Genomic DNA, 23978 nt, shown 5'->3' with positions numbered 1-23978 from the left:
CCGCCAAGGACGCGCGCGCACTTTCTTCGCCTCATTCTCCTGCACAAAGTCATGGCATCAAGATTCGAGCAAGACGCTGCACAAATCGAGCAGTGGCAATACTGCATAGTATTCGCGAGAAGACGGAAATAAAATTAGCATGATCATTCAACATTTTTCCGATTCATATGTATGGGTCAATCAAGAACAGCTTGGAAAGGGTATAGAGCAGCGACCACCAAAGTCAACATCGCGACGACCTAATCGTCTTCGTATTCCTCCTCTTCTTCGTCCTCTTCAGACTGTGCCGGCTCGCTCGGCGATCTCCGTCGCTGAGACCGCGATGGTTCACTGCCCGAAACGGCTTGAAGTACTCGTTGCGAGCTCTCAATCGTGTCGGGTCGGGTGGAACCATCCTCGAGCTCGATGACGCGTCGACCTTGCGCAAAGAAGAGTTTGACCGGTCGGTTTGACGTTGCTTCGATCGAGTACGAGTTGCCGCGAGGGATAAAGAACGTGCCACCACTGCGTAAAAGGAGCAATAAACGGCAACGGACAAACGAGAGAGACAAGGAGAGAATATTGTTGCGTGAGCTTCAGGTGCATGAAAACAGGGAAATCGCAGGAGAGATCACATACGTTCCGATTGATACGCGGGTCCGATGGCACACCACCGACACTGAGCCTTGGACACAGAAGAAAATCTGTACAACCGAAAGCGACCACGTCAGGAGCTGCGAGAAGCAGAAGCAACGAGCAGGGAACCGACATAGGAATTGTCCTTGGCAGGTTTTGTCGACTTCTGACCGCCGACAGGAATTACGAGAACCCCTCCTGCGAGATAGTCGAGCTCCTGGTAGATCTTTTGGAATTGGTACTGATTGTTGAACGTCGGTTTTGGATCCATCATCTTGGCCGTAAATGCGATGCCTGTATTGTCGCAATCAACGCGAATGAGCCATACTGCCAGCGAGGCGCCGGTAGAAAAAGGCAAAAGAGACAAAGCAACATACGCCGGGTTGTCTCGGCATTCCCCTCCCAGCTCCACACCAAGCCATCGGGATCTGTCATATCATCGACACCGTCCTCGTCTGGCGGTATAGGTTCCGACTTGACCGATCTCGCGCGTTCACGCGCTGCAGCTCCTCGACTCGGCGGGGCGCTCGACTTGGCTCGCTTCTTGCGGCCAACGGTCGTCAAAGGTTCGGGTTCTTCCTTCGGGATTCGTACGATTGCCGTCATGCCGACTCCCGATGCTCGTTTCTTGTAGATGACTCGCTCGTTGCGCCAATACTCGAGCGGTTCGAGCCGTTGTCGATGTGACCGTCGAACTAGTAGAGTGCAAGTTACGAGTCAGGGCATCATTTCGTCGGGCCTGCCAAAGCAAAGTCATGGCGGGTTTTTCCTTACCTCCATCGACTTCAGCACTGCCTGCATCACGATCCCGATCGCGTGGAATCTGAGTGATTACTCGCTCTTGGTTCGGGGTTGCTTTGCGCGCGCGCTTCGCAACGACCGTCTCGGTCGATACGTCTGACCGTCGTTTTTTGGTCCGACTCTTGTCCGGTGCGGCTTTGACAACTTTCGCTTTCGTCTTGGTAGTCTTTTTAGTTTTTTTCGCAGCAGGTGGTCCTGGAGACGGCTCGGCCTGGTCGTCTTCGTCTTGTAGCTCCGGTTCTGCATCGTCGACTGCCAGTTCTAGAGAACCTTCTCGTTGAGGTTCCGGACTCTCTTCGTAGCTGCCATACCGAAACGCAGCGGCCTCGGGATCGTCACTCTCGCCCCCGCCTCCATAGTCGTGGTCGGGATAATCGTATCCGTTCTCGTCGGGATCACCCTGATTATCCTGTGGTGGCGATGGTGACCGTTCGACCGCTTTCCCTTTGCCCTTCTTGTCTGCGACTGCCACGGGTCTCCCGTTCCGGTCGAGTTTGACGAGTCCGGCAGACGACGCTCGACTTTCCCTGCGCTGCTTCGACCTGCTGTTCGTCGACGACACGTGCTGTTCCTCGTCGTCGTCCGTCTCGATCGCTCTCCTCTTGCCTTTGTCGAGGTGAGTCACTCTCTCGTGTTGTTTCGCGGTACTCTTGCGTGCTCCGTGTTTCGTCCCCGTCGAATGATCAGGTTCGTCTTCCTCTTCGTCGTCAACTTGGCCGAAAATTGTTCGATCCGCTTGGGTCGAACTATCACCTTCGTCTTGACTCTCGAGATCGAGTTCCTCGACAAACGGTTCTTCCGAGTACTGTCCCGAATCTTGACGAGTCAAACTCGAGAGTCTTCTTCGTTCCGGTCTCGAAGACGAGACGACATCCTGCTCGTCACCGCTCTCGGAACGAATCGGGGAAGAAGTCGAATTCGATTTTGAGAGACCTCTACGCGAGTTGGGCAAAGTCGAATGTCGAAGGGACGAGGGTCGACGAGCAGTGGCAGAAGATCCGGCTACGATCGTCTTGGTGACGACTTGAGCTCGTTGGTGCACACTCGGCGAGAGCGTGGTTGCTGTCGACGAGAGGGCAAGGAGGAGGATTGTCCGAGGACAAATCAGCGTTTCGAACTCGGAAAAATGCCAAAAGGCCTGGTTCGAACTGACTGTCGGCGTCAAACGACATTTCGACATCCTGCTCGTCCTCGTAGTACTCGGTCCTCTCGCTGCGACTGCTGCCGGCGTACGACGTCTTGCTCGTCTGTGCCGTTCGTCTCACGGTCGATTGTGCGGTTGCAGTCGAGCGGGTTGGAGAGGGCGAGTTGAAAAAGTCGTCGACGGGTTCGAATCCATCGGATCCGCGGGGCAAGGGCGCTCGGTACACTCCCGTTTTCCTACGATCATTAGATGAGGGTATGAGCTTCGGATGGTCATGAAGCAAAGGGGAACAACTTGCCGGCCTCGGTCCTCTCCCACGAGGAACTTGTCAGGTCGAGGAGCATGACGGAGGCCCTTGTGCTTCGCGGCGGTGGTCGAGGTCGAGTGAGGTATCGATCCAAGCCCATCTGAATCGGCGTCGGAATCGGTCGCGTACGAAGCGGCGCGGCGGTGGTAGTCGTCGTCTTGGGAGAGTTCGGGGTCGCTCTCGTCGGCCTTGTTGAAGAAATCGTCGGGGTCTTCGAGCCCATTCGAATCGCGCTGAACGCGTCGTGGAGGTCGGATACCAGTAGTTCTGCACGAGCGGGCGGGATGAGCACTGCAGCAGACTGACAAACAATGCGAACGGGTGGGACCCGCAAATGCGAGCGGGCTGGTTGACCAACGCACCTGCCAAACTCGCCAATCTGGTTCTGAATCTGAGGCCTGCTGCCTCGATGGCGTCCGGGCGTCGGAGGCATCGCACGCGGGGTTGACGTTGATCAAGGTGTTCGGATGTTTTGGTTGAATGATCCGATCTCGCGTGAGGGCTCTCGCGAGGGCGATGCGGCGCAAGCGCGTGCTGATCCGGTCCCAAGAATCGCGCGAAACCCAGGAGCGGGTTTGTGGATGGCCGAACGGGTCAGGGGAGGCGAGCGAGGGCGCAGCGCAGATGTCAATACGGAAGCGACCGATCGCGCCGAGGCCCGACCGCCGGTGAACCTCCCCTGAGCTTGATCATCTCGCCCGCTCGCTCCACACGGCGCACGCTCGCAGCCCTCTCTATCCGCAGGGACTGCTCACCTGCACAGTCACTGCTTGCACCCTACTCACCCTTCACAGTGCTCACTCCGTCGCCATGGTAAGTCTCGTCTGCGCAGGTTGCGACCGGTCGATGATGCTCGTCATTCGCTCGCCCGTCCATCCTGACCCCACCTCGCGCCTCCCGTCCACTCTCTTCGGTCGAGCGACGTGCACTGACCCTGTAACATGATCTCTCGCTCGCACTCAGGCTGGAGCAATGAAGGACGCCAAGAAATCGATCCGGATCCGAGGTCCGTCTCTCCCTTGCTCTCTCGCCCCTGTTCCCCTTCCTCGTAGCTGACATCCCCTGCATGGAACGACACAGACGAGGATCGCGAGAGCAAGTTTGGTCAAGTGTTCTCCGTGTCGGGACCCGTCGTCGTTGCGTACGTCCCCTCGCTCTCCCTCCTCCACCCACGTTGCCTCTCCGAGCTGACGAGCTTCTCCTGCGCGCGACAGCGAGAAGATGGCCGGTGCTGCCATGTACGAGCTCGTGCGCGTTGGTCACGACGAGTGAGTCCACTTTCGCTCTTCCCACTCGCACAGTTGGGGTTCAGCCTCACCGAGTTTCGTGCGTGCGTATAGACTCGTCGGTGAGATCATCCGTATCGATGGAGACAAGGCAACTATCCAGGTCTACGAAGAGACTTCGGGCATGACCATCGGAGACCCCGTCTTGCGCACCGGCAAACCCCTCTCGGTCGAATTGGGTCCAGGTACGACCCCCATGCATCCTTGTACTCGCGCGGGTACTGACTGACCATTGGCGCTGGTTCAAGGTCTCATGTCCAACATTTACGACGGAATCCAACGACCGCTCAAGGCGATCGCCGAAAAGTCCGACTCGATCTACATCCCGCGTGGAATCAACACGGACGCACTCGACCGTTCGATCAAGTGGGACTTTACTCCCGTCAATTTCAAAGTTGGCGACCACATCTCGGGGGGTGACATCTTCGGTACCGTGTACGAGAACTCGTTGGTCAACGAACACAAGATCATGATGAACCCGCGTGGGATGGGTACCATTACCCACATTGCCGAGAAGGGCTCGTACAGCGTTGACGTGAGTATCCTCCCTCGTGCCGTATAGAGCTCGAGCTCACGACGCGTCTCTTGCCATTCAGGACATTGTGCTCGAGACCGAGTTCGAGGGCAAGAAGACCTCGCACACGATGCTCCAGCTCTGGCCCGTCCGTGCTCCTCGACCGACTGGCGACAAACTCCAAGCCGACTACCCGCTCTTGACCGGTCAACGTGTCCTTGACTCGTTGTTCCCATGTGTGCAAGGTGGCACGACCGCGATTCCTGGTGCTTTCGGTTGCGGAAAGGTGAGCCTGTTCAGCGTGTCTTGGCTGTCTCGGCAGAGCTGACGACCATCGATGATTTCGCTACCGTGCAGACGGTCATCTCGCAAGCCGTATCGAAATTCTCCAACTCGGACATTATTGTCTATGTCGGTTGCGGAGAGCGAGGAAACGAGATGGCTGAAGGTGAGCTCAGTCGCGCCATGATTCGGGACGAGCGTCTGAAAATGCACGCTGACTGACCTGTGTCTTTACTTGCCAGTCTTGATGGATTTCCCCGAGCTCTCGATCGACGTCAACGGTGTTCAAGAACCCATCATGAAGCGCACGACCCTCGTTGCCAACACGTCCAACATGCCCGTCGCGGCACGAGAAGCGTCCATCTACACCGGTATCACCCTGTCCGAGTACTTCCGCGACCAAGGACGCAACGTCGCCATGATGGCCGATAGTTCGTCCCGTTGGGCCGAAGCGCTGCGAGAAATCTCGGGTCGACTCGCCGAAATGCCTGCCGATTCCGGATACCCGGCGTACCTCGGAGCCAAGTTGGCGTCGTTCTACGAACGTGCTGGAAAAGCGACCTGTCTCGGATCTCCCGATCGAACTGGAACTGTTTCGATCATTGGAGCGTGAGTCCCTCTTCTTGCCTCTCACCGCCTCATTCCTTGAATAAAATCCTCATATGGTCGGTTCTTCTCTGGGAACAGTGTCTCGCCTCCAGGAGGAGATTTCTCCGACCCGGTCACTTCTGCCACCCTCGGTATCGTCCAGGTGTTCTGGGGTCTCGACAAGAAGCTCGCCCAACGCAAGCATTTCCCTTCCGTCAATTGGAACGTCTCGTACTCGAAATAGTCCGTCCGAATACGGTGCCGTCTAACTTCCTCGTCAGATGAATCCGAGCTAAATCGCGTTGAACGTCTGAATCTTTGAACAGCACTCGAGTCCTTCAACCGTACTATGAACGAACCGAACCCGATTTCTTGCACTACCGCAACACGGCGAAACAAGTGTTGCAAAAGGAGGACGAACTGGCCGAGATTGTGCAGTTGGTCGGCAAGAGTTCGCTCGGAGAAGCCGACAAGGTCACGCTCGACGTGGCGAGGTTGATCAAGGAAGACTTTTTGCAACAGAACGGTATCTCGGCGTACGACCGGTACTGTCCTTTCTACAAGACGGCAAGTTTTCATTCTTCTCCCTACTCTTGTCCATGGTCAATCCGACTGACGAGGAATCCACTTTCTTCCTTTTTGATTAGACTGCGATGCTCAAGAACTTGGTGACGTACTACGAGTTGTCGGTCAAGGCGGTCGAGAACGAGAGCATGACGTGGAACAAGGTTCGAGAATCGACTTCGGACCTCTGGTACCGATTGACTCAGATGAAGTTCGAAGACCCGGCCACGGGAGAAGGTGAGAAAACCACAAGGAAACCCCCAAGATTTGCTCCTCCCCTCGAAACTACTGCTGACTCGCGCATTGTGTTTCTCGATGACTATAGAAACCATCATGAAGACTCTCAACGAATTGCATGCCAACATTGTTTCTCAATTCCAGAACCTCTCGGACTGAAACTCCTTTCCCTTCCTCAACTGCTCTGTTTTGTTTTTTTCTCTTCGCATTCTCGTGTTCATCACGTTCTCACTCTTTCTCCTTTTTTCCGTTTTCTATTGTTTCTGTGCGACCCCAATTTTTTTGCGCTGTAAGCTGTCTGTTCTGTTTTTTTCTTCTTTCTCCTCGTTCCCGCTTGGCATCCTGACCGAGAGCAAAGAAGGGCAATGCGAGAGCACACGGAACTCCTTTTTCTCGATACATCGATTACAATAGTCTAGAAGAAGATCAATGGAAAGAGTGAAAGTCGATCTCAGGGCCATTCTGAGGTTCTGAAGTGGAGGGAGTTCCGTTGGGAGGCGAACACAGAAAGAGAGAAGATTTATGCTTTGTCTCCTCCTTCGCTCCGTCTCCGTTTCTTCTTGTCCTTCTTGTCCTTCTTGCCATTCGGAGTACCTTTTGTCGTCGAACCCGTCTCAGTTCCTGCCGCTACCGCTCCCGGGTTTACTTCATCATCCTCGTCCATCTCGACTTCGACTTCAACCTCGTTCATCCCAGTGGGTTGAGCCTGAGCCTTGACTTTCTTCGGAGTAGCTTCATCGTTCGTCGTCGCCAATTTCCGTTTCTTGTCCGCCAAAGTCTTCTTCTTCGCGTCATTACCGGAAGAAGCAATCGATCCTCCCAACACTGAAACGAGTTGTTTCAACAACGTTTGTACCGCAACCGCACCTTTGAACCGTTCGTTCGAACGAGCTTGATCGACCAATTCGATCCACGCAGGAACGGACCATCGTTCAGCCGCTTCAGATGCACCGCCCTTGGACATTTGAACGGTGAGACGAGCAGAAGCGAGTGCGTGTTTGACGAGTTGTTTGAGTCGAGCGGCATCGAACGTCGCGGTGGTAGGACTCGCTGTGAAGGAAGTCGAGAGCGCTTCGTGGAGTGCTTGTTGGTACGTTGGGATACCAGCAAGGACAGCAGCTTTCGATTCAGGAGTTTTCTGTATCGAAAAAGAAACGAAGAACAAAAGACGAGGATCAGTCACCAGTCATAACCTTCGATACGCTCGAGTGGAGGTGTGGGTAAACACTTACGAGGTTGAAGTTGCTGACGATGAGAGTTTGTGCCACTTCGAACGCTTGCATACGTCGGAACGCGTTGACAGTCGCCTTCTTGTCTCCCTCGACTTGACCCCGTGCGAGTTGCACAACCTGGTCAAACATTCCCCACGCGGCGGCAGGCGTGCGTTTCGAGAATTCAGTCGTCAAGAGGGGTTGCACCTTGGTTCGGGCGTTCTTCGTCGAGAGGTACTGCGCGAACGAGTCGGCAAACAAAGTCGAAACCGCTTTCGAAGTCGTCGCATCGGCAGCGGGAGACGCGAGCGCAATCTTGGCGAGAGCGACTGCGGTCTGAGCAACGATCGGTGCGAATTCGGAAATCTCGACTCCTTGAGCGAGAGCGTGAACTTCTTCAAGTGCTTCAAGAGCCGAATCAGGTTCAGCGGGAGTGATCGAGTCGGCCGCTTTGCGAGGTTGCACGAGGAATCGGATCAACTTGGAAGCTTTGTTGCGCAGTTCGATTTCGAGTGGTGCGGTCGAGCGAGCGAGGTTGAGGAGAGGGACAAACGCGGGTACCAAGAGTGCCGAAGAGGGTTGCTTGCGAGCGAGGACTTCGAGTAGATCGAGGAGTCGGAGACGGTAGTGCAAATCGTCAGTGCGATCGCGCTTCTTGTTCTTCCTGCCCCCTCCATTCGCGCGGAAGATGTCGGCAAGCTTGTCGTCGAGTTCCATCATCGCTTCGTCATCGAGAAGCTCTTCTTCGCTCTCCTCGTCTTCGTCTTCATCGTCTGCACCGTCGTGGTCGTTGAGAGGAGCGAGTCCTCCCGCTTCGAGCGCCTTGAGAAGTTCCTCGCGGAATTTCTCGTCAACCTCGTCATCATCCGAATCTTCGTCATCGTCATCCTCGTCGTCCTCGTCGTCTTCTTCATCAGCAGGTGCAGGAGCCGCCTTCTTGCCCTTGCTGGTGGTCGAGACAGCCGACGCGACTTCCTCCTCTTCCGCATCCTCCTCGGCATCGGCTTCCTCAGGGATCGGCGCGATAGTCTCGAGCAAGAGCCCGACGGCTTGTTGACCCATCTCTGCAGCGAATCCCTCGACGACTTCCGCCGAGACGGCCTTGACGAATGCCGAAGGTCTTTGAAGGAGAGACAGGAGGAGAGAGACGAGCACGGTAGTCGGTTCGGGAATTTCATCGTCTTCGTCCATGGAAACGTCTTCATCTTCGGCCTTGTAAGCAGAGAGGAGAGTCGGGAAGAGCATGGGAAGGAGATCGGACAGTTGCTGCACACCGACCATCCAAGCGCGGAATGAGTATTCTATTTCTGACGGTTGAAGACGATGGGATGAAAAGAGGGGGTTCAAGCTTACCTCGAGCACCTCGAGAGCTTCCTGGTTCTCTTCCCATGCCACGAGCAAGACACCTTCAATGAGACTCCTGGCAACCTTGCGTCGATTCTTGTCTTCCTGAGAATCCTTCTTGCCACTCTTGGCCAACAGGTCGTACATTTCCTTGCACCGCGTCTTGAGTGTCGCGACCTCTTCCTGTTCTTCGTCATCGTCGTCGTTCTGCGCCTCGTCAGAAGCAAGCGAAAAGTGCTTCGTGTCTTTCGCAAGGTTTTCGAGCGTGGCGAATGCACGAGACAACCAGACAGAACCGGTCGCGACGGAAGCGGTAGCGGGACTGGCAGCAGCAGCAGCGGCAGCAGCAGTGGCAGCCGGGGCCGATACGAGAGCGGTCAGGACCGAGAAGAATCGAGACCTCGCAGCTTGACGTTGTTGAATCGAGAGTCGAGGTTCGGCGACGTAAGAACGAGCTCCAGAGTCTGATTCCTTCTTGATGTCGAACCATCCGACGACGGCCAAAAACTCGGTCAAAGTGCGCAACACTTCATCGTCCTTGACGACTCCACCGTTCCTCGCAACGTGCAGCATTTGGTCGAGGGACCAAGTTCGGATTGCCAACACGCGCTTGTCCTTGCTTGCCTCGAGTGACTTGGCATCTTCCTCCTCGGTCTGATGTTCGAGGTCTCCAGTTTCAGGGGAGATCGTTGTCGTGGTCGGAGCCGAAACGAGAGACTCGGGAGGCGTGAGGAACAAGGTTTTGAGGGATTCGACCCAACCTTTGACTCCCGAGATGGGCAATTTCGCGACGAGTTTCTCGAGGAACTTGTTCTCGAATGCTCCCGGGTGAGAGTTGGGAGGACTGGTCAACACTCTGAGCAAAGGGAGGACGGCCTGAGGGTGTTCGGTGAGGTACGCCGGGATCGAGTTGTACGCGAGTTTCTCGGTCACTTTCGCAAGCGTCTTCTCTTCCGAACCGACCGAGTGCGACTTGCGCAAGTGGTTTGCAAACACGCGTAGAGTCGATGGGCCGAAGAGAGTCGTCAAGTGGGCCGGGGGAAGTAGAGGGAGCGTCGATTGAACGAGACTGAAACCGAGTGCCTTGAGCGGGAGAGACGGCGAGCCAAAGAGAGAATCTGCAAGAAGCGGTACTATCGATCAGTGGCATGTTTTTCGAGAGGTTCACGCAAACAAGCGAAGAAGGCCCACCATCGACGCAAACCTTCCAGAAATCATCCCAGCTTGCGCGACCTTCCTGTGGTTTCGCATCGGCGGAGAAATAGTTGTCGAGGATGAGGTTCCACACAAAGTGAGGGTTCTGACCGGGAGCGGGTGCGCCCGAGTTCTTGGAAGTTTTGACCGCGTTCGAGCCTTGCCGAGGAGTCTTGCTGCTCGAGGATGCCCCGAACGGGTTCGAAGCGGATTGGAGTGCTCCTCTCAGGGCCTGAGCGAGTGAAGGTAGGGAAGATCGCGACAAGAGAGAGCCGGAAGGAAAGGTGGGCGCCAGAATAGTCTTGTAGTCCGCGTCCTGTACGGTGCAAAGAATGGTCAAGTCAAGCCGAGGCGCGACAAGGAGAAAAAGAGGAAACTTGGGTTTAAAACTGACAATCTGGTGAGCCTCGAGAGTCAGCACAACGGCGACCTTGTCCGGTCCCCATCCCTTCGCCTTTTCCCTCGCGTCGTTGATGAGCCTCTGTACTGCCCAGTCGATCGTGTCTTGCTTCCAGTCGGATCCAGGTGCGCGGATCAAGCTGTCGATCGCTTGACAGATGACCCAGTAGCTTGGTTCTCGGATCCAACTCTTCTTGTTGGCGAGGCTGACCAAGCCCTGGACAATCTGCTTCCAACTCTCGCCTCGGTTCGCGGCGAGGCCTTCGGGGCGGACGAGGATGCCTGAACGGACAAACGCATGCGAACCGACGAGTTTCGCAAAAAGCAAGTCGCGTTCCTCTCGCGGGTCGAGTCCCGATCGACTCGTGTTGGTCGACTCTTCGAACTGGGGCAAGACGCGAGCGGCAAGGTCGTCGGGCAGGGTCGAGAGCAGCTGCGCGAGCGCGACGGCAAACCCTTGCCTCGCTGATTCGTTCGAGGAGGCGAGACCGGCGATGAGACGCTTGAGTGCGTACGGGGTGTCCGGGTCGTGGGGTGGTGGGGTCGGGAGGGGCAGCGAGTCGAGCAGCGAGAGAGAGGCGTCGAGGCGAGTGGTCTGGTCGTGCGAGGCGAGCAGCGGGAACAAGGGCAGGATCGACTGTCGAGCGGTCATCCTGCACAGCTAACGCCTTGAGCTCTCGCAGAGACGCGGGAAGAGCAGGAGAGGGGATGGGTGAGGAGGTTGGTCGAAATAAAATAAAATAATCTTGCAAGCTGATGAAACGAAAATCACTCGCCGCTGCGCCCGATCGCAAGCTCACCCCTGCACCGCGACTCGGCGTACGCTATGTTCCGAACGAGAGCGCTCGCGAGGGTCCCGCTGGGCCGCGCGTTGTCGTCTGGCCGGATCCTGCGAGAACGCGCTCCGACCTTCACCACTCCCGCTCCCGCTCCAGCTCCAGCTCCAGCACCGGTTGCTTCGACACCTGCATCGAAAGCGACTCGAGGGGCTGCCCATGCCGCCGATCTACCTCCGCTGCCTCCGACGAATTTGCCGGTCGAGGATTACGCCTCACCGCTGCTGCACACGGCCTCGTTCTTCTCGACCTTGTTCCGTTACTCGGTCTACTCGTCCGTCGCGATCGTCACCGCTGCACTCACCTCTCTCGTCGGAGTGCACCTCTACGTCGAACACTCGGCTCTCGCACTCCCTCCGGATCATCGCGCGGACGACCCGGACGAGTGGGCAACCGATGCAACCGAAGGGTGGAGCGGGAAACATCTCGGTTCAGGTGGAACCGACCCGCGGTTGGGCGTACTCGCGCGTGCGGCCATCCGGGGCGCGTGGATCTCGATGAACTGGGTCACAGGCACGACCGTGTCCCCCGTGAGCCGTCCGGCAACATTCGCTGTCCCTTCAGGAGGTCCAGGTCCGCGCATGATCGGACAGGCCGAAGCTCTCGCGAGTAGGGGAACCCCAGTTGCCGATGGAGGATGGATCATGGCCGAGCAGTACTTGGTGTTTGCGATCAAGAAGGCCCAAGAGCGCGGGATCTCGCTCACCGACTCGAGCGATTGGGAGGCCCACATCGAACGCGGCGGAGTCGACCGTGCTGCAGTCGAACTCGAGGAACGACTCGCGGGCGTGCGGGAACGCATCGGAGGCAGGATCAAGCTCGAACAGGCGCGCGAGAGTTGGCACAAGATCTACTCGGCCCTCGAGCAATCCCCGACGACCGACCTCTCGACTCCCGAGGGACGAAGACTCGTCGCGTGGGAGCAGCGCGAGAAGCTGCTCGCCAGCAGGAAACTAGGACAACTCGGAGGCAGTATCGCAGAACACTGGGGCAAGACTTCGTCGGAAGGTCAGATCGAGTCCGAGCGTGCTCAGGAATGGTTCGTCCGAGGGTTGACGCCAATCCTCGACACCCGAGACGCGTCTCAACCGACGCCTGCATCAGTCAAGCATGTCTCGCCCTCGTCTTCGTTCTTCTCGTTCTGGTCTCGGTCTCATCCGCCCTCGACCCCGACTGCAGGGTCGAGCTTGTCTGACCTCTCTCGACTCGCTTCCCTCGTCTCCTCGACGGCTCCGACCGCGCTCTCCCCTTCGACGTCGCGCGCGGTGCTCGCGTCTCTCGTTTCGCTCGAAACCTTCCTCGCTCGCACCGCGTCAGACCTCGGCGCTGCAAAATCGATCCAAACCTGCGCGCTCGAGTACGCAAAGACGCTCGCTGCGTCGACCCCTCGACCTGAATCGTCGTCTCGGCCATCGCTGCCACCCAAGACGGTCGCACAAGCTTCGACCCTCCTCATGACGCTGTACTTGACGACCCGAATCGCCGCGCTCGAGTCTCACCTCGCAGAATGTACCCTCGCGAGTCTGCAGCGGGAACGATCTCGGTCCCTCGCGAGCGCGCGTCAGGCAGCCCTTGGATCGCTGCACTCGACGAAAGAAACGATCCAATCGGTGCTCCTGACGCTGCCCGCAACAGCGACCGGCAAGGACGACAGTTCAAAGAAACGTGCGTTTGCGCAGATGTTGCCAATCGACGACAAGACCAAGACGGTGTTTGAGGAACAGAGTCGGACGATCCGTAGGGACGCCGAGAAGGTTGACAAAATCGTCGCAAGCTTGATCGAGGTTCTCGAGTCCAAGTGAACAGACTCGACAAGGTTGTTTCATGTTTGTGTGTGTGTGCATAGCAGGCTCTCTTTGCAGTAATCCTTATTTGTCTCTTGTAGTTGTACATTTTGAGAATCGTTTGTAATCGCCGAGTCAAGAACTCATTCTGATCGAGTCGACGCCTCCACCTCGAGTCGTCTACATCACGGCCCTTCTGCGCGCTTGACTACAGAACGCGGCACGCCTGAGGAACGGCATCGACTGCATACATTTCGCCACTTGGCCGGCCTCAAGGGTGGATCGTCGATCAGCCTTGTCTCGCTTCGATCGTCTCGCATTCGACAACGCTTCTGTGCCAGCTACCACCCAGGAGAACTACACACGCATTCAGAAACGCCCTGGAGGCGCTCCCTGTGCAGGCTCTTGAGGCTCGCCGCGAGCCGTATCGCGCCCCCACACAACATCCGCCCGCCTTGACACTGTCACGCTCGCTGCCCTCCTCTCGCTCGCACTATCTGTCAAAGAGATCGACACGCAGAGGCTGTATAGATCTCTCGCGCAACCGTTTAGGGCGATGTTTGGAGAAAACTATTCCGAATCGCCTCGAACCCCTTCTGTCCGTGATCCAACTTGCCCCCTTCCTCTGTCTCGATAGGATCAAAATTGACGCGCATAGTTGTTCTTCTAGCCATGGGTATCGAGGTCCCTCACCACGACTCCGCTGCAGTTGCTCACTCCTCCCGCAACTCCTCCCTTTCCTCCTGCCTCTTCTCCGTCTTGCCCGACCCTCTCTACCGCCACAAACACGCTCGACCCGAGACGAGGTCGTAAAACTCGTTGGGCCCTTGAACCTTCGGCATCTTCACCCATCACATTACCTACTCCTCCAACTCTCCCCCCGAACCTTGACTCGCCGCTCGAGAACCCGGTCGTCGTCTCGATCGAAACTGTTCGAATACCTTGCAATACTCTTCCAGCTCTCATGCCCGAAGTCGACGAGACGGGTCATATCGAGTACAAATTGAAACTTTCGAACCCGACTTCGTTACATCGACTCGAACGACTCCGAACCCAACTCAAATGGAGGTTGGTACAAGGTGGAGGAACTGCAATTTACGAACTCGGAGTATTGGACAATGGAGATCTGATTGGGTTGCGCAAGGAAGAAATGGACGAGAGTTTGAACACCCTCGAACTCATGTTGAGAGGACTCGGAGGGGGTACCGTCAAGATCAATCGAGTCATCAAAATTCTGCAGAACGATCATGCGATCGACTCACGAGACGATGCTTCGCAATCGCCGCCATTCAAACTCGATCGAACGGTCGAGCCTTTCGAAGGACCTGATTTCAGTCTGCAAGATCAGTCGAACCTGTCCTCGATCTCGAGCAGTGCTTCTACCAGTGAATCGCTTCCGATCGACATTCCAACGACGTCGACAATAAAGGAGAAAGGACCCACTCCGTTCCCGTTGAACCGAACTCCTTCTGAACAAGCCGAGATCAAACGTCACAAACGAGATGTCCGAAGACTCAAACGAGAACAACAAGAACTCACTCGGCAGCAACCCTTACCGACCGCATCGTCTTCATCATCTACATCGTCTTTGTCTTGCTCTGCCATGGTCAAGAACGAGAGGAACCAGTTCAATTCGCATCCTTTACCGATCCCACCACGTTCGAAACCTCCCAAAATGCCGAAACCTCCTCGAAGCACTCGAAGATGTAACAGGTCTTTGCAACCTCGATCCATTTCCTGTGTCAGAGGACAAGAATCTCTTCTCGACGAGACCGAATCGTTTAGAGGCGAAGAGGTGATCAGTTCGGGGAAACCTAATCTCAAGTTGCAAGCGGGAGAAGTCAGATGGGTCGTCGAGGCGATCGTTGAAAAGAGAACGACTCGAAGGGGAAGTGCCTCTCATCATCATCATCAGAGTCGACTCTCGTTGGAACTTGAAGATTCAATATCAGTCGAACCTGGTAGCGATTCGGGAGGTTCCCTTCAAGATCTCAGTGCAGAATTGTCAGCGGCAACCACGATTTCTTCTTCGACAGAAGATGAACAAGACGATGAGGGACAGGATGAAGAGGTCGAGGGTGAAGAGGAAGGTTGGAATTTCTTGACGTTTGATCTCAAAGAGTTGAGCGCAAGCGTCAAAGCTGCTGCTGCTGCTGCTGCTGTCGGTACCCAATTTCCCTCTCCTACTCAAACACACGGCCCACTATCCTAATAGTGTTTTCAGCCTGGGAAGAATCGCCAGTGTTCACGAGTCTGGTACTCGACTAGCTTTCCTTCCTCCCTTTTGTCGTTATTGCCTATTCCTTCACTCTCTTGTCTTGATGTTCTCCCGATCCGCTGCATGACTTTCTCTTCTTTCTCTCTGTAAGATTTGGCTTTGCAAAATGTCACTCAATGGGCAGCAGCATACAACAACAACAAGATGATATCCTTTCCAGCAGTGCTCGAGCTATGATCACTTGTCGATCCTGACCGCAGCCCAATCTCGACTCTGTTCAGATCCGAACGCTCTCCACTTCTTCTTGATCTGGGCAACTTGTTCAGCGTAAACCATGTCGCTCTCTTCGTCCGTCTGGGAAAAACGCAAAAACCGACGTATCAGTCTCTGTTCCATTCGAAGAAGGATTTGAAAGGAAAAGAGAAGGGGGATACTGACCTTGATGACCATGTTGCCGTATCTGCCTCTCCCAATCCCGACCCAACGTTGTCCATACCGATCACCTCCAGCGCGTTCCGCTTCACTGTCAGCAACGGACCTCAACCCGATTCCTCCTACCGCGTTCCCGAACCGGACTCGATACAATTTCGTGTCTCGATCGACAATGCTCGAATTCGTGGCTGAGCGTTGTGACTGACGATCGTACGCCGAACCGGAACGGAGAGACGATTTACGTCTGCCAAGAGGAGCACCTCCGAGATCTTCCGTACGAGAGAGTGCGTTCTGACTGTTCGAAGATGAGACTGAATCGATCTTGCCTGTTCGAGATGCAGGAGACGCAGGAATCGAAGTCGGACCCGAGGGTGTAATGAGGTACGGATCTCGCGAAGCGTACAATCCCGTTGAAATCGACGAAGCGTTCGAAGTCCTCCTCTCGAGTTTCGCACTGCTGTAACTGATATAAGTCGTGTCTTTGATTTGACTCTCGATCGATGGGATTGGAGGTGCTTCTTTGTTTCCGTTCCCGAAATTGAAGATTGACGACCTTCGACCCGCAGTCTTGTGCGAAGACGAGTTGGAAAGCTGTGACTGTTTGTCCTCGGCTTTCGAAATGGACTCGCTCGATCGGACCGACTGCGCTTTGATCGACCGAGACGCGGCAGCACGCAATTGGTCAGGCGCGACTTGAGCCGCTTTCGTTGACGTCCTACTAGATTGCGACTGGCTCAAGCCGGGTAGAGAGGGAGAAGGTGGAAGTGGAGTAGATGACTTTGCGAGCTTCGTGGTCGACTTGCTTCGACCAAACCCGAGAATTGACCTCGAGGTCTTTGACAGCTTGGCCGGCTGTCGAGGTGAAGCTGGAGTCGAAGGCGGAGTATTCGATTGAACTGACCCTAACGAAGAGATCGACGTCGGACGAGGATTGACTCCTGAGAACGATCCAGTCAAGCCAGGCGGAGGCGCAAAGCCATGTCGGGTAGGAAGGTCGGCAGCGATTCGAGACCGCCGCCCAGGGGACTCCCAAACGGAAGACATGAGGTCTTCTAGCTCGCGTTCCTCCTCGTCTGCGCTGTCCTCGTCGATTGTTTCGGGTTGAGATCGCAACGCTGACGATTCTCTCGAGCGAGCGATTCTAGAAATTGAAGGTGTCGACGACGATGACAGGGACGAGTTGTCCGATAGTGTCGGCGACGAGACTGCGTCAACGTGCTGACGAGTCGCCGATTCGTACGCAGCGAGTTGAGCGTCAATCTGAGCTTGCTCGTTGGCCGCAAGATCTTCTTCCCCGATTTCGGCCATTGCGCGCTTGAATTCCTCGAGAAATCCTTCAAGGGGTATAAGAAAATCAAGAGTCAGAACGTCGTTCTCGTTCGATAGAGCATGCGAGACTTACCCTCGGGAGCATCAAATTCTGCTTCTCCCCAGTCTGTTGATATGACCGAAGATTCTGCTTTAGCACTCTCCTCTGCTGGACTTGAAGCCTGGACAGGTCGGGCGTAGTCTTTGAAGTCTTTCTCTGCCTCTTCTGGCACTGACGAAACCTCGACGACTCGAGTCTCTGGCAGTACCGGCTGATTGCTGGCCCCTCTCCACGCTGACCATCCGACTGCAAGCCCTCTCAACGCCGACTGCCCAACTGCGAGACCCCCCATGACGAGGACCCCTGCGACTGCAGTTCCAATGTCAACCGCGACTCCTACTGCTGATGCTTGCTCTGTATCGTCTTGCGCAACTTCTGGAGCAGTAGCCGATGATGGCGCTTCGACAATTTCGGTATCCTTGGACGTCGATTGACCTGGTGGCAGCTGAGCAACTTCGAGAGGTGAAACGGTCTCTGTCTCCGGGTTTGCGACATGTGCTGGCAAAGTGGAGAACTCCGGCACTGGTGAGTCAGGTGGATTGGAAGCAGGTGGAGGTGGTTCGAGCGCATCGACCCGGTTGAGTGGTTCCCGCGAGATCTCTGGACTCGGCATAGTCGAGGAGGGAGCATAGGCGGATGGAGATGAGGGACTCGAGCCATCGTCTGCATGGTTCGAAAGGGCAAAGGGAAGCTCTCTGGAAGCGAGAGGTCCGGGCTCGTCGCCTGCTTCGACGTCTGCAGGCGCTTCGACATGCTTTGGTGACGAGAGCCACGGAAAGAGTACGGTGGTCGCTGCCGGCACAGTGTCTCTCTCGGTTGCTCGAGCGTTGTCTGTCAGGTCGACCTGAGGTGCGGCTTCCGTCTGTTCACGGCGGGCTGAAGGTGCTGCCGGTATTGTCTGGTCCGCTTCGTGAGCGAGAGGGGCTCTGGGCGAGATCGACGAAGGCATGCGAAGTCCCAGACCCGAGTATGAGAACCGAGATTGACGTGGGGCCCGCGTACTGAAGTCGGAAAAAGGCGAAGATGTGAGCTGAGGCGCGTGCGATGCTGTATTTGCCGGCGGAGGAACAGGCCGATCCTCATGACGATCCATAGCTTCGGATTCTGAGGATGCTGGCTCCTTCGGAGGTTCTGACGATGTGACATGGTCAACACCGAGCGAATCCGTTGAATGCTCAATGAACTCGGGCTCATCGCGAGGATGCTTTTCGGGTGCATTCGAGGAATAGGAATAGATGGGAAAATCTTCCGGGGGTGGGTTTGGAGGTTGTGTTACCTCTCGAGTGAGCGAACTGTGCACTGAAGTAGCTGGAGACGAGGGTGGTGAAGGATATTGTGCAGCTGCCTCGTCAAGACTTCGGGCTCCTTGAGAGTAGGATGGAGATTGTTCGTGCAGGCTTGACTCGCGAGATCGTGTAGGCGAGGGCGGATCCGCAGGAGCCGCAGAGTGCTTCTCGTGCTCTCCCTCGTCGTCGTCGAGATGCAAGGCGTACACGGATGGTTCTCGACTGTTGTAGACCGATGTTGCTGCAGATACAGTAGGCGATTCTGTCGAACGTTCCGCAGCAAAAGTCTTGTCGGCTCTCAAAGCGAGACTTTCTGCGAGAGTTGAGAACAGCGGCGGAAAAGATCGTTCGAGGTCCCCGAAAGTAGACGTATGCTGAATGTGCGGTGTACTATCCTCCTCGACCTCTCGATCGAGTGTGTCGGCAGTACGCGCTCGATCGTGATCATCGATTTGGTCGTTCTCAGCGAGTTCGACTGGTCCGTCGAAAGCAATCTCTTCCTCCTCGTCCTCATCTTGCGCCCCAGCCTTTGCCTCCTCGGCTTTTTCCTGGAAAGAAGCAGGACGCTGAGATGATTTGTCGGCATTTTCGCTCAAAGCTAACCGAGGGATGTGCTCCTCCTCAGCGTCGGAGACAGGCACGGTTTCTGGCGTTGCGAAAGAAGAGTCGCCAGTCGATTCGTCTGATACCATATCGTTGTCGCTGGGTTCATCCTCCGCCAGCAGACCTTTTCCACTTTGTTCAGCCGTCGAGGAAGGTTCGGGAGCTTGATTGAGAACTAAAGCAGATTTGAAGTGGTCGAACAGATCGTCATTGTCCTGCTCTGCGACTGGAGGAGACGGGAACCCTTCTCTCGATGGAGATTGCGGCGCAGCTGTTGCTTCCCGGTCATTTCCAGTTGAGAGCGATCGATCGAGTTGAGTTTGTTCCTGCGATTCCTCTTCATCGTCCGAGGTTCTCTTGAGCACGTCCTCGAATTTCGGTCGATCGAGTGCGAAAGCACCTTCTCGAGCAGTCGGTTTGTCCATTTCGGGAGACAGGAAAGGTCTTTGCGGCAATCCTGCGCTCGGATCGAAATTCGCCGTCGTGCTCGGTGGCAGGTTGGGTGCTCGGATCTCCGTGCCTGACGCAGGTTTCGAAGCGGCTGGTACCGGAGGTATTGCACGTGGCCCAACAGCAGGAGTTGACGCCATAGCGTTGCTAGGCGGAAGTTTGCGGGCTGGGAGAGGAGGTGGCGTATGAGAACTCGGTTCGACGATGCCTCCGAGACCGAGACCCCCTAATCTCGGTGCACCTTGCCTCATCTTGCTGACGACTGGGGCAGGTCGACCATGCAGGTAGACGGCTGGGGAAGGTGCGAGTGTCGGCGGAGGGGAAATTGGGCGTGAAGGCGGACTCGAAGGAATGTAGGCATCGGCAGGACGTGCAAATGTGCGACTCTGATGGGGCAGTCGCAGAAAAGTACCCTACACCCCTCACGATACCGACATTAGGAATCGAATGAATCGGGCGAGAACATTGCACTGTGTGAAAACCGAAACTCACGAATTCAACCTCGGGCGACGTTCCCGAGCCGTTCGTAGTCGCACTCATCCTCACTCCCCAACTTGAAACTGTGCTGAGAGCTTCCTTATGTGGTTCGCTGGTTGAAACGGGTCTGTTGCTGACTGGCGAGTCGTGCGAAAGAGAAGGTCAGCGTCAAGTCGCTCTGGCGTCACCTCTTTGCTGCGAGTCGTACGAGTGGTTGACTGGCACTCGGCTCGAGTGGAACCAGCAACTGACAACAGTCTCTAGCAAGGACTGCACCGCTTTGTCGATCCACTCGCCTGACCCCGCGGCCGGCCCCCCCACACTGAAACAAAAGTCCCCGCCAGACTGCGGGCGTTACGGCGACGATCCCTGCCGATGAGCGATTACAAGAGACGCCAGCAGACCCACAGTATCAATAGCTGGTTCAACCCCAAGAGTGCAGGGTTCGAGCTGGAAGAAGGCGACAGAAGAAGGAGGAGGCAAAGACAGATGCGATATGCGATGAGCTAATTTAAATTGTCTTTAATTTGGTTTCATTCCCACACGGATTCGATTCTCAGCTCGGACAGCAGAATGGGTATTGAGATGGCAGGGTAGAGGCGCAAGAGATACTAGACACATGAAGCAAATCGGTAGAGATCCGAGTACACACCGGGAAGAGCAAGTTCAGGAGATTATGACGAGCGGGAAGGCGGACACAACGGGAGCACAGACGACGAGTGGACAAAGACTGATGGGACAACAAAAGAACGTCGCGATGGGAGCGACGCAAGGGTGAAGAAGTTGGAAAGCAAGGGATCTACTCGTTCTGTTGGAGGGTCAGGGTCGTGCGGTTCTCGTCGACATACCACACGCCGATTTCCTCGTATTCAGCGATGCAGTCCTACAGAATCCGCGACATCAGCATTCCGAAGGCACCCGACAAAAGACTCGTACGGCTCACATCGAGATCATCCTGCGTGAACCCTTGAGCGAACGCTCGCTCGCGAATCTCGGCCATGCTTTGGACCGGGTTGAACGTGTTGTTGTCGTCGTCAACGTCCATCTCGTCATCGTCGTCCGCGCGACCTGCTCCCGACTCGGCCATGTGCTTGATCAGGTTGAAGATCCGTGTCGGCGTCGAACGGTCCTCGGCCGGATCTCGATGTTCGTGCTCGTACAGGCTCGCCTTGCTCATCTTCATGAGCCTGAGCGCTTCGTCGACGTCACACGAGTCGACCACGTCCGAGAATCGCAACCTCGCTGCGGCCTGCGCGATTCGCAACACGCCGAGCAAAGTTCGTGCCGAAGTGTACGTGAAGAATTGTTGACGATCGTCGTCCTGTTTCTGCTGGTTGCGCAGCGAGACGTACTCGCGCACGACCTTGTCGGCAACTTCCTTTGGCACGACCGGTCGGACCGTTCGAGCTCGCGCGATGTAGTGGCGCAGGACGTTCGGCGAGACGGGTTCGGCCGCGAGAGGGGGTGCTTCCCGGTTCATGTGCACGTACGTGACGTGCTGCGCGAGCCTCTCGTCGTCGTCTCGCGTCGGCGTGTCGAGGATCAAGAACAGGAGATCGAATCGCGACAGGAGCGCAGCTGGCAAGTTGATGTTGTCGACTGGAGAGATCTTCGGGTTGTATCGACCGTAGAGAGGGTTCGCTGCCGCGAGAATCGAGGTGCGCGCGTTCAGGGTCGTTGTGATTCCGGCTTTCGAGATCGAGATCGTCTGCTGCTCCATGACTTCGTGAATCGCTGTCCGATCCGACTCGTCCATCTTGTCAAACTCGTCGATACAAGCGATACCGTTGTCGGCGAGTACAAGAGCTCCTCCCTCTATCATTGTCATCAGCGAGTTGCGAATCAGTTGCTACCACGAGAAACAACTTGACTAGGCGAAGGAAGCGGACGCACCGAGAACAAATTCGTCTGTGACCGGATCACGGAGAACGGCAGCGGTGAGACCGACACCAGAAGATCCACGACCGGTCGTGTAGATGCCACGCGGGGCGACTTTGGCAATGTACTTGAGCAGCTGGGACTTGGCAACACCAGGATCTCCCATCAAGCACACGTTGATGTCACCACGGATCTTCATGCCGTCTCCAACTGATTTCGTGACTCCACCGACGAGGAGTAACAGGAGCGCTTTTTTCACGTCGAGGTGACCAAAGATTTCCGGAGCGATCGAAGTCGCGAGATGTTCGTAGACGCTGTTCTGTTGCGTGACCTGGTACACCTGCTCGTCGATCTCGCGAGATCCCTGCAACGCTTCGTACTGCTTCTTGAGTTGGTGCACGTGGTGAGCTTCGAGGAACGAATCCGTGAGGAGTCCCATTCGCATCGCCTTGAAACCTTCGTACGGGATGGGCAGAAAGATACCGCCGACGTGAATGACGTCTCCTGGTGAAACGGATCGGGTCTGGTTGCCATAGAGGTGGATGACCATCGTGCGGGGGATGTGACCAACCGGGACTTGATCCGCCTGTCGACAATGAATGGTCAGTTCTGCAGCATGAAACAAAGACGGGGCCAGAGCCGACGACTGACCATCTCTTGAATCCTACATTCTTGGAATGGCGTGAACTTGGACGCTCTCGTTTGCATGTAGAGTTGACCCCGACTGCCATTCGTCTCACACACCTCGCTGATGCACGAGTCCAACGGGGTAACTTTTCTGCCTTCGACATCTTGGAAGATCTCGGCACCGCACGAGTCACAGGTGTACGCGTTGACCTGCAAGAGCGGTTTCACTTCCGACACTCGGGTGACGATACCTCGAACGGTGATCAGTTTGCCGAGGTGTGCACCGCGCACCTGTCGAACCGCGAGAGTCGGTTCGGAACGGAGCGGACGGAAATACAGATTGCTAACGGGAGCATGAACAAGGTCAGTCGTGACGAGAGCGATTTTGCGTCTAGGCAACACCGACGTACTAGCGTCGCATGAGCTGCGGAGGGAACACGGCTTGACCAGCCTCCTCGTTTTGTGCGTTCTTGTTGTTGCGATGGTACTGCATGATGTCGTGAATGTCGCTTTTGGTCGAGAGGTCAACCGTGCTCGGAGGCATGGTTTCGTCGATCGCACGCGCAAACAGCTTGACGTATCGCTGCGTGTTGCGTTGAATCTGTGCGACGAGTGCTCTGCCTTCTTCTCCATCCTGAGTTCCCGGCAAACGAGTCAGGAACCTGCTCGGGCTTGGCAGATAAAGATGAAAGACTCGCCTCCATGAGATCCTCGAGGTCGATCACTATTCGCTCCTGATCTCGGTTCGCAACGCGTTGCTGTACGACACGAAAAAGTGGCATGTCAACACGCGCATTGCAATGCGGGCAAGAAGCGAGAGAACTGACGAGAATGTCGACGTATTTGTGCCTCGGGACCGTCGCTTCCTCGAGTTCGATGTCTTGCTCGTCGTCGAGATCGGCCATCATGTCATCGTGTCCATTGCGTGATTTGCCGGGTTGGGTCTTGAAGCGAGTGAGGAAACCTTTGATCTGATCCAGATCCTCGGTGCTGCGCGTCGCGAGGCATCGCAAGGATCAGCAACTCGAAGCTCGAGAAAAGGTGGTCAAAAGACACGCTCACTAGTCGAGCCCGAGATCGATCGTTGGGAGTGCGGCCATGTCGAGAGTTGTCGGACGCGTCGAGCGGGTTCACAACGCGATCAATTGCTCGGAGCAGGTTCGGACCACGGCACAGGCTGTCGAAGAGGACGACTGGCTCGCAGACAAGCTCCAATAGACAGCCAAGCTGTCGCGTGCGTAGGCGGAGGGGGGCGCGAATGTCTGATCGGCGTGAAGGCGCTCGAATTCGACGCGCGTTTATTTTTCCTCATCACCCTGCGGCGCACCGCGGGCCAATTTCGCGAGTATTCAACACTTGGTGTCATTCTGAACGTATTTGGCTTGGTCTTTCAGTCGAATGGAACATGGACGCGCTTCGAGAGTCACGACTTTGCTGCGCCCGTAGCCTAAACCTCGTTCATGATAGTCATATGCATCGCAATTGTATTGAATTATATTCCCATCTGACTTCGTCCACTTGCGCGTTTCGAC

General features: G+C 55.9%; 7 protein-coding genes across 7 annotated transcripts; 3 read left to right on the top strand and 4 right to left on the bottom strand.

The window, feature by feature from the left end:
* Positions 1–239: 239 nt before the first annotated feature.
* Positions 240–3300, bottom strand: JCM15063_000659 (uncharacterized protein; the record flags this gene model as incomplete). The annotated part of the gene is made up of 8 exons (XM_076680482.1): positions 240–504; positions 619–683; positions 749–909; positions 993–1310; positions 1390–2478; positions 2570–2796; positions 2859–3134; positions 3230–3300. The coding sequence occupies 8 exons, from the start codon at positions 3298–3300 to the stop codon at positions 240–242; spliced, it is 2472 nt and encodes an 823-aa protein (XP_076532441.1).
* Positions 3301–3839: 539 nt separating this feature from the next.
* VMA1 (H(+)-transporting V1 sector ATPase subunit A) lies at positions 3840–6497 on the top strand (the record flags this gene model as incomplete). The annotated part of the gene is made up of 12 exons (XM_076680481.1): positions 3840–3873; positions 3948–4008; positions 4082–4135; positions 4208–4338; positions 4402–4688; positions 4750–4953; positions 5025–5115; positions 5192–5558; positions 5637–5780; positions 5864–6104; positions 6185–6338; positions 6427–6497. 12 exons carry the CDS (start codon positions 3840–3842, stop codon positions 6495–6497), a joined length of 1839 nt encoding a protein of 612 aa, XP_076532440.1.
* A 361-nt stretch (positions 6498–6858) lies between these two features.
* JCM15063_000657 (uncharacterized protein) lies at positions 6859–11138 on the bottom strand (the record flags this gene model as incomplete). Its single annotated transcript, XM_076680480.1, has 5 exons — positions 6859–7476; positions 7571–8815; positions 8903–10011; positions 10085–10403; positions 10482–11138. 5 exons carry the CDS (start codon positions 11136–11138, stop codon positions 6859–6861), a joined length of 3948 nt encoding a protein of 1315 aa, XP_076532439.1.
* Positions 11139–11312: 174 nt separating this feature from the next.
* Positions 11313–13124, top strand: JCM15063_000656 (uncharacterized protein; the record flags this gene model as incomplete). Its single annotated transcript, XM_076680479.1, has 1 exon — positions 11313–13124. The coding sequence occupies one exon, from the start codon at positions 11313–11315 to the stop codon at positions 13122–13124; it is 1812 nt and encodes a 603-aa protein (XP_076532438.1).
* A 538-nt stretch (positions 13125–13662) lies between these two features.
* JCM15063_000655 (uncharacterized protein) lies at positions 13663–15318 on the top strand (the record flags this gene model as incomplete). The annotated part of the gene is made up of 2 exons (XM_076680478.1): positions 13663–13704; positions 13777–15318. 2 exons carry the CDS (start codon positions 13663–13665, stop codon positions 15316–15318), a joined length of 1584 nt encoding a protein of 527 aa, XP_076532437.1.
* Positions 15319–15561: 243 nt separating this feature from the next.
* JCM15063_000654 (uncharacterized protein) lies at positions 15562–20004 on the bottom strand (the record flags this gene model as incomplete). Its single annotated transcript, XM_076680477.1, has 4 exons — positions 15562–15678; positions 15763–17090; positions 17159–19877; positions 19957–20004. The coding sequence occupies 4 exons, from the start codon at positions 20002–20004 to the stop codon at positions 15562–15564; spliced, it is 4212 nt and encodes a 1403-aa protein (XP_076532436.1).
* Positions 20005–20740: 736 nt separating this feature from the next.
* On the bottom strand, positions 20741–23546 carry MCM7 (DNA replication licensing factor MCM7; the record flags this gene model as incomplete). Its single annotated transcript, XM_076680476.1, has 8 exons — positions 20741–20824; positions 20885–21756; positions 21835–22405; positions 22471–22789; positions 22857–23080; positions 23145–23204; positions 23274–23436; positions 23509–23546. 8 exons carry the CDS (start codon positions 23544–23546, stop codon positions 20741–20743), a joined length of 2331 nt encoding a protein of 776 aa, XP_076532435.1.
* Between the last annotated feature and the right edge of the window lie 432 nt (positions 23547–23978).

This window comes from Sporobolomyces koalae, assembly GCF_050403365.1.
Source record: "Sporobolomyces koalae JCM15063 DNA, S_koalae_JCM15063T_v1_ctg38, whole genome shotgun sequence".
NCBI lineage: Eukaryota > Fungi > Basidiomycota > Microbotryomycetes > Sporidiobolales > Sporidiobolaceae > Sporobolomyces > Sporobolomyces koalae.
The sequence above is the reverse complement of the archived record's forward strand: the minus strand, read 5'-3'. Positions and strand labels throughout refer to the sequence as shown.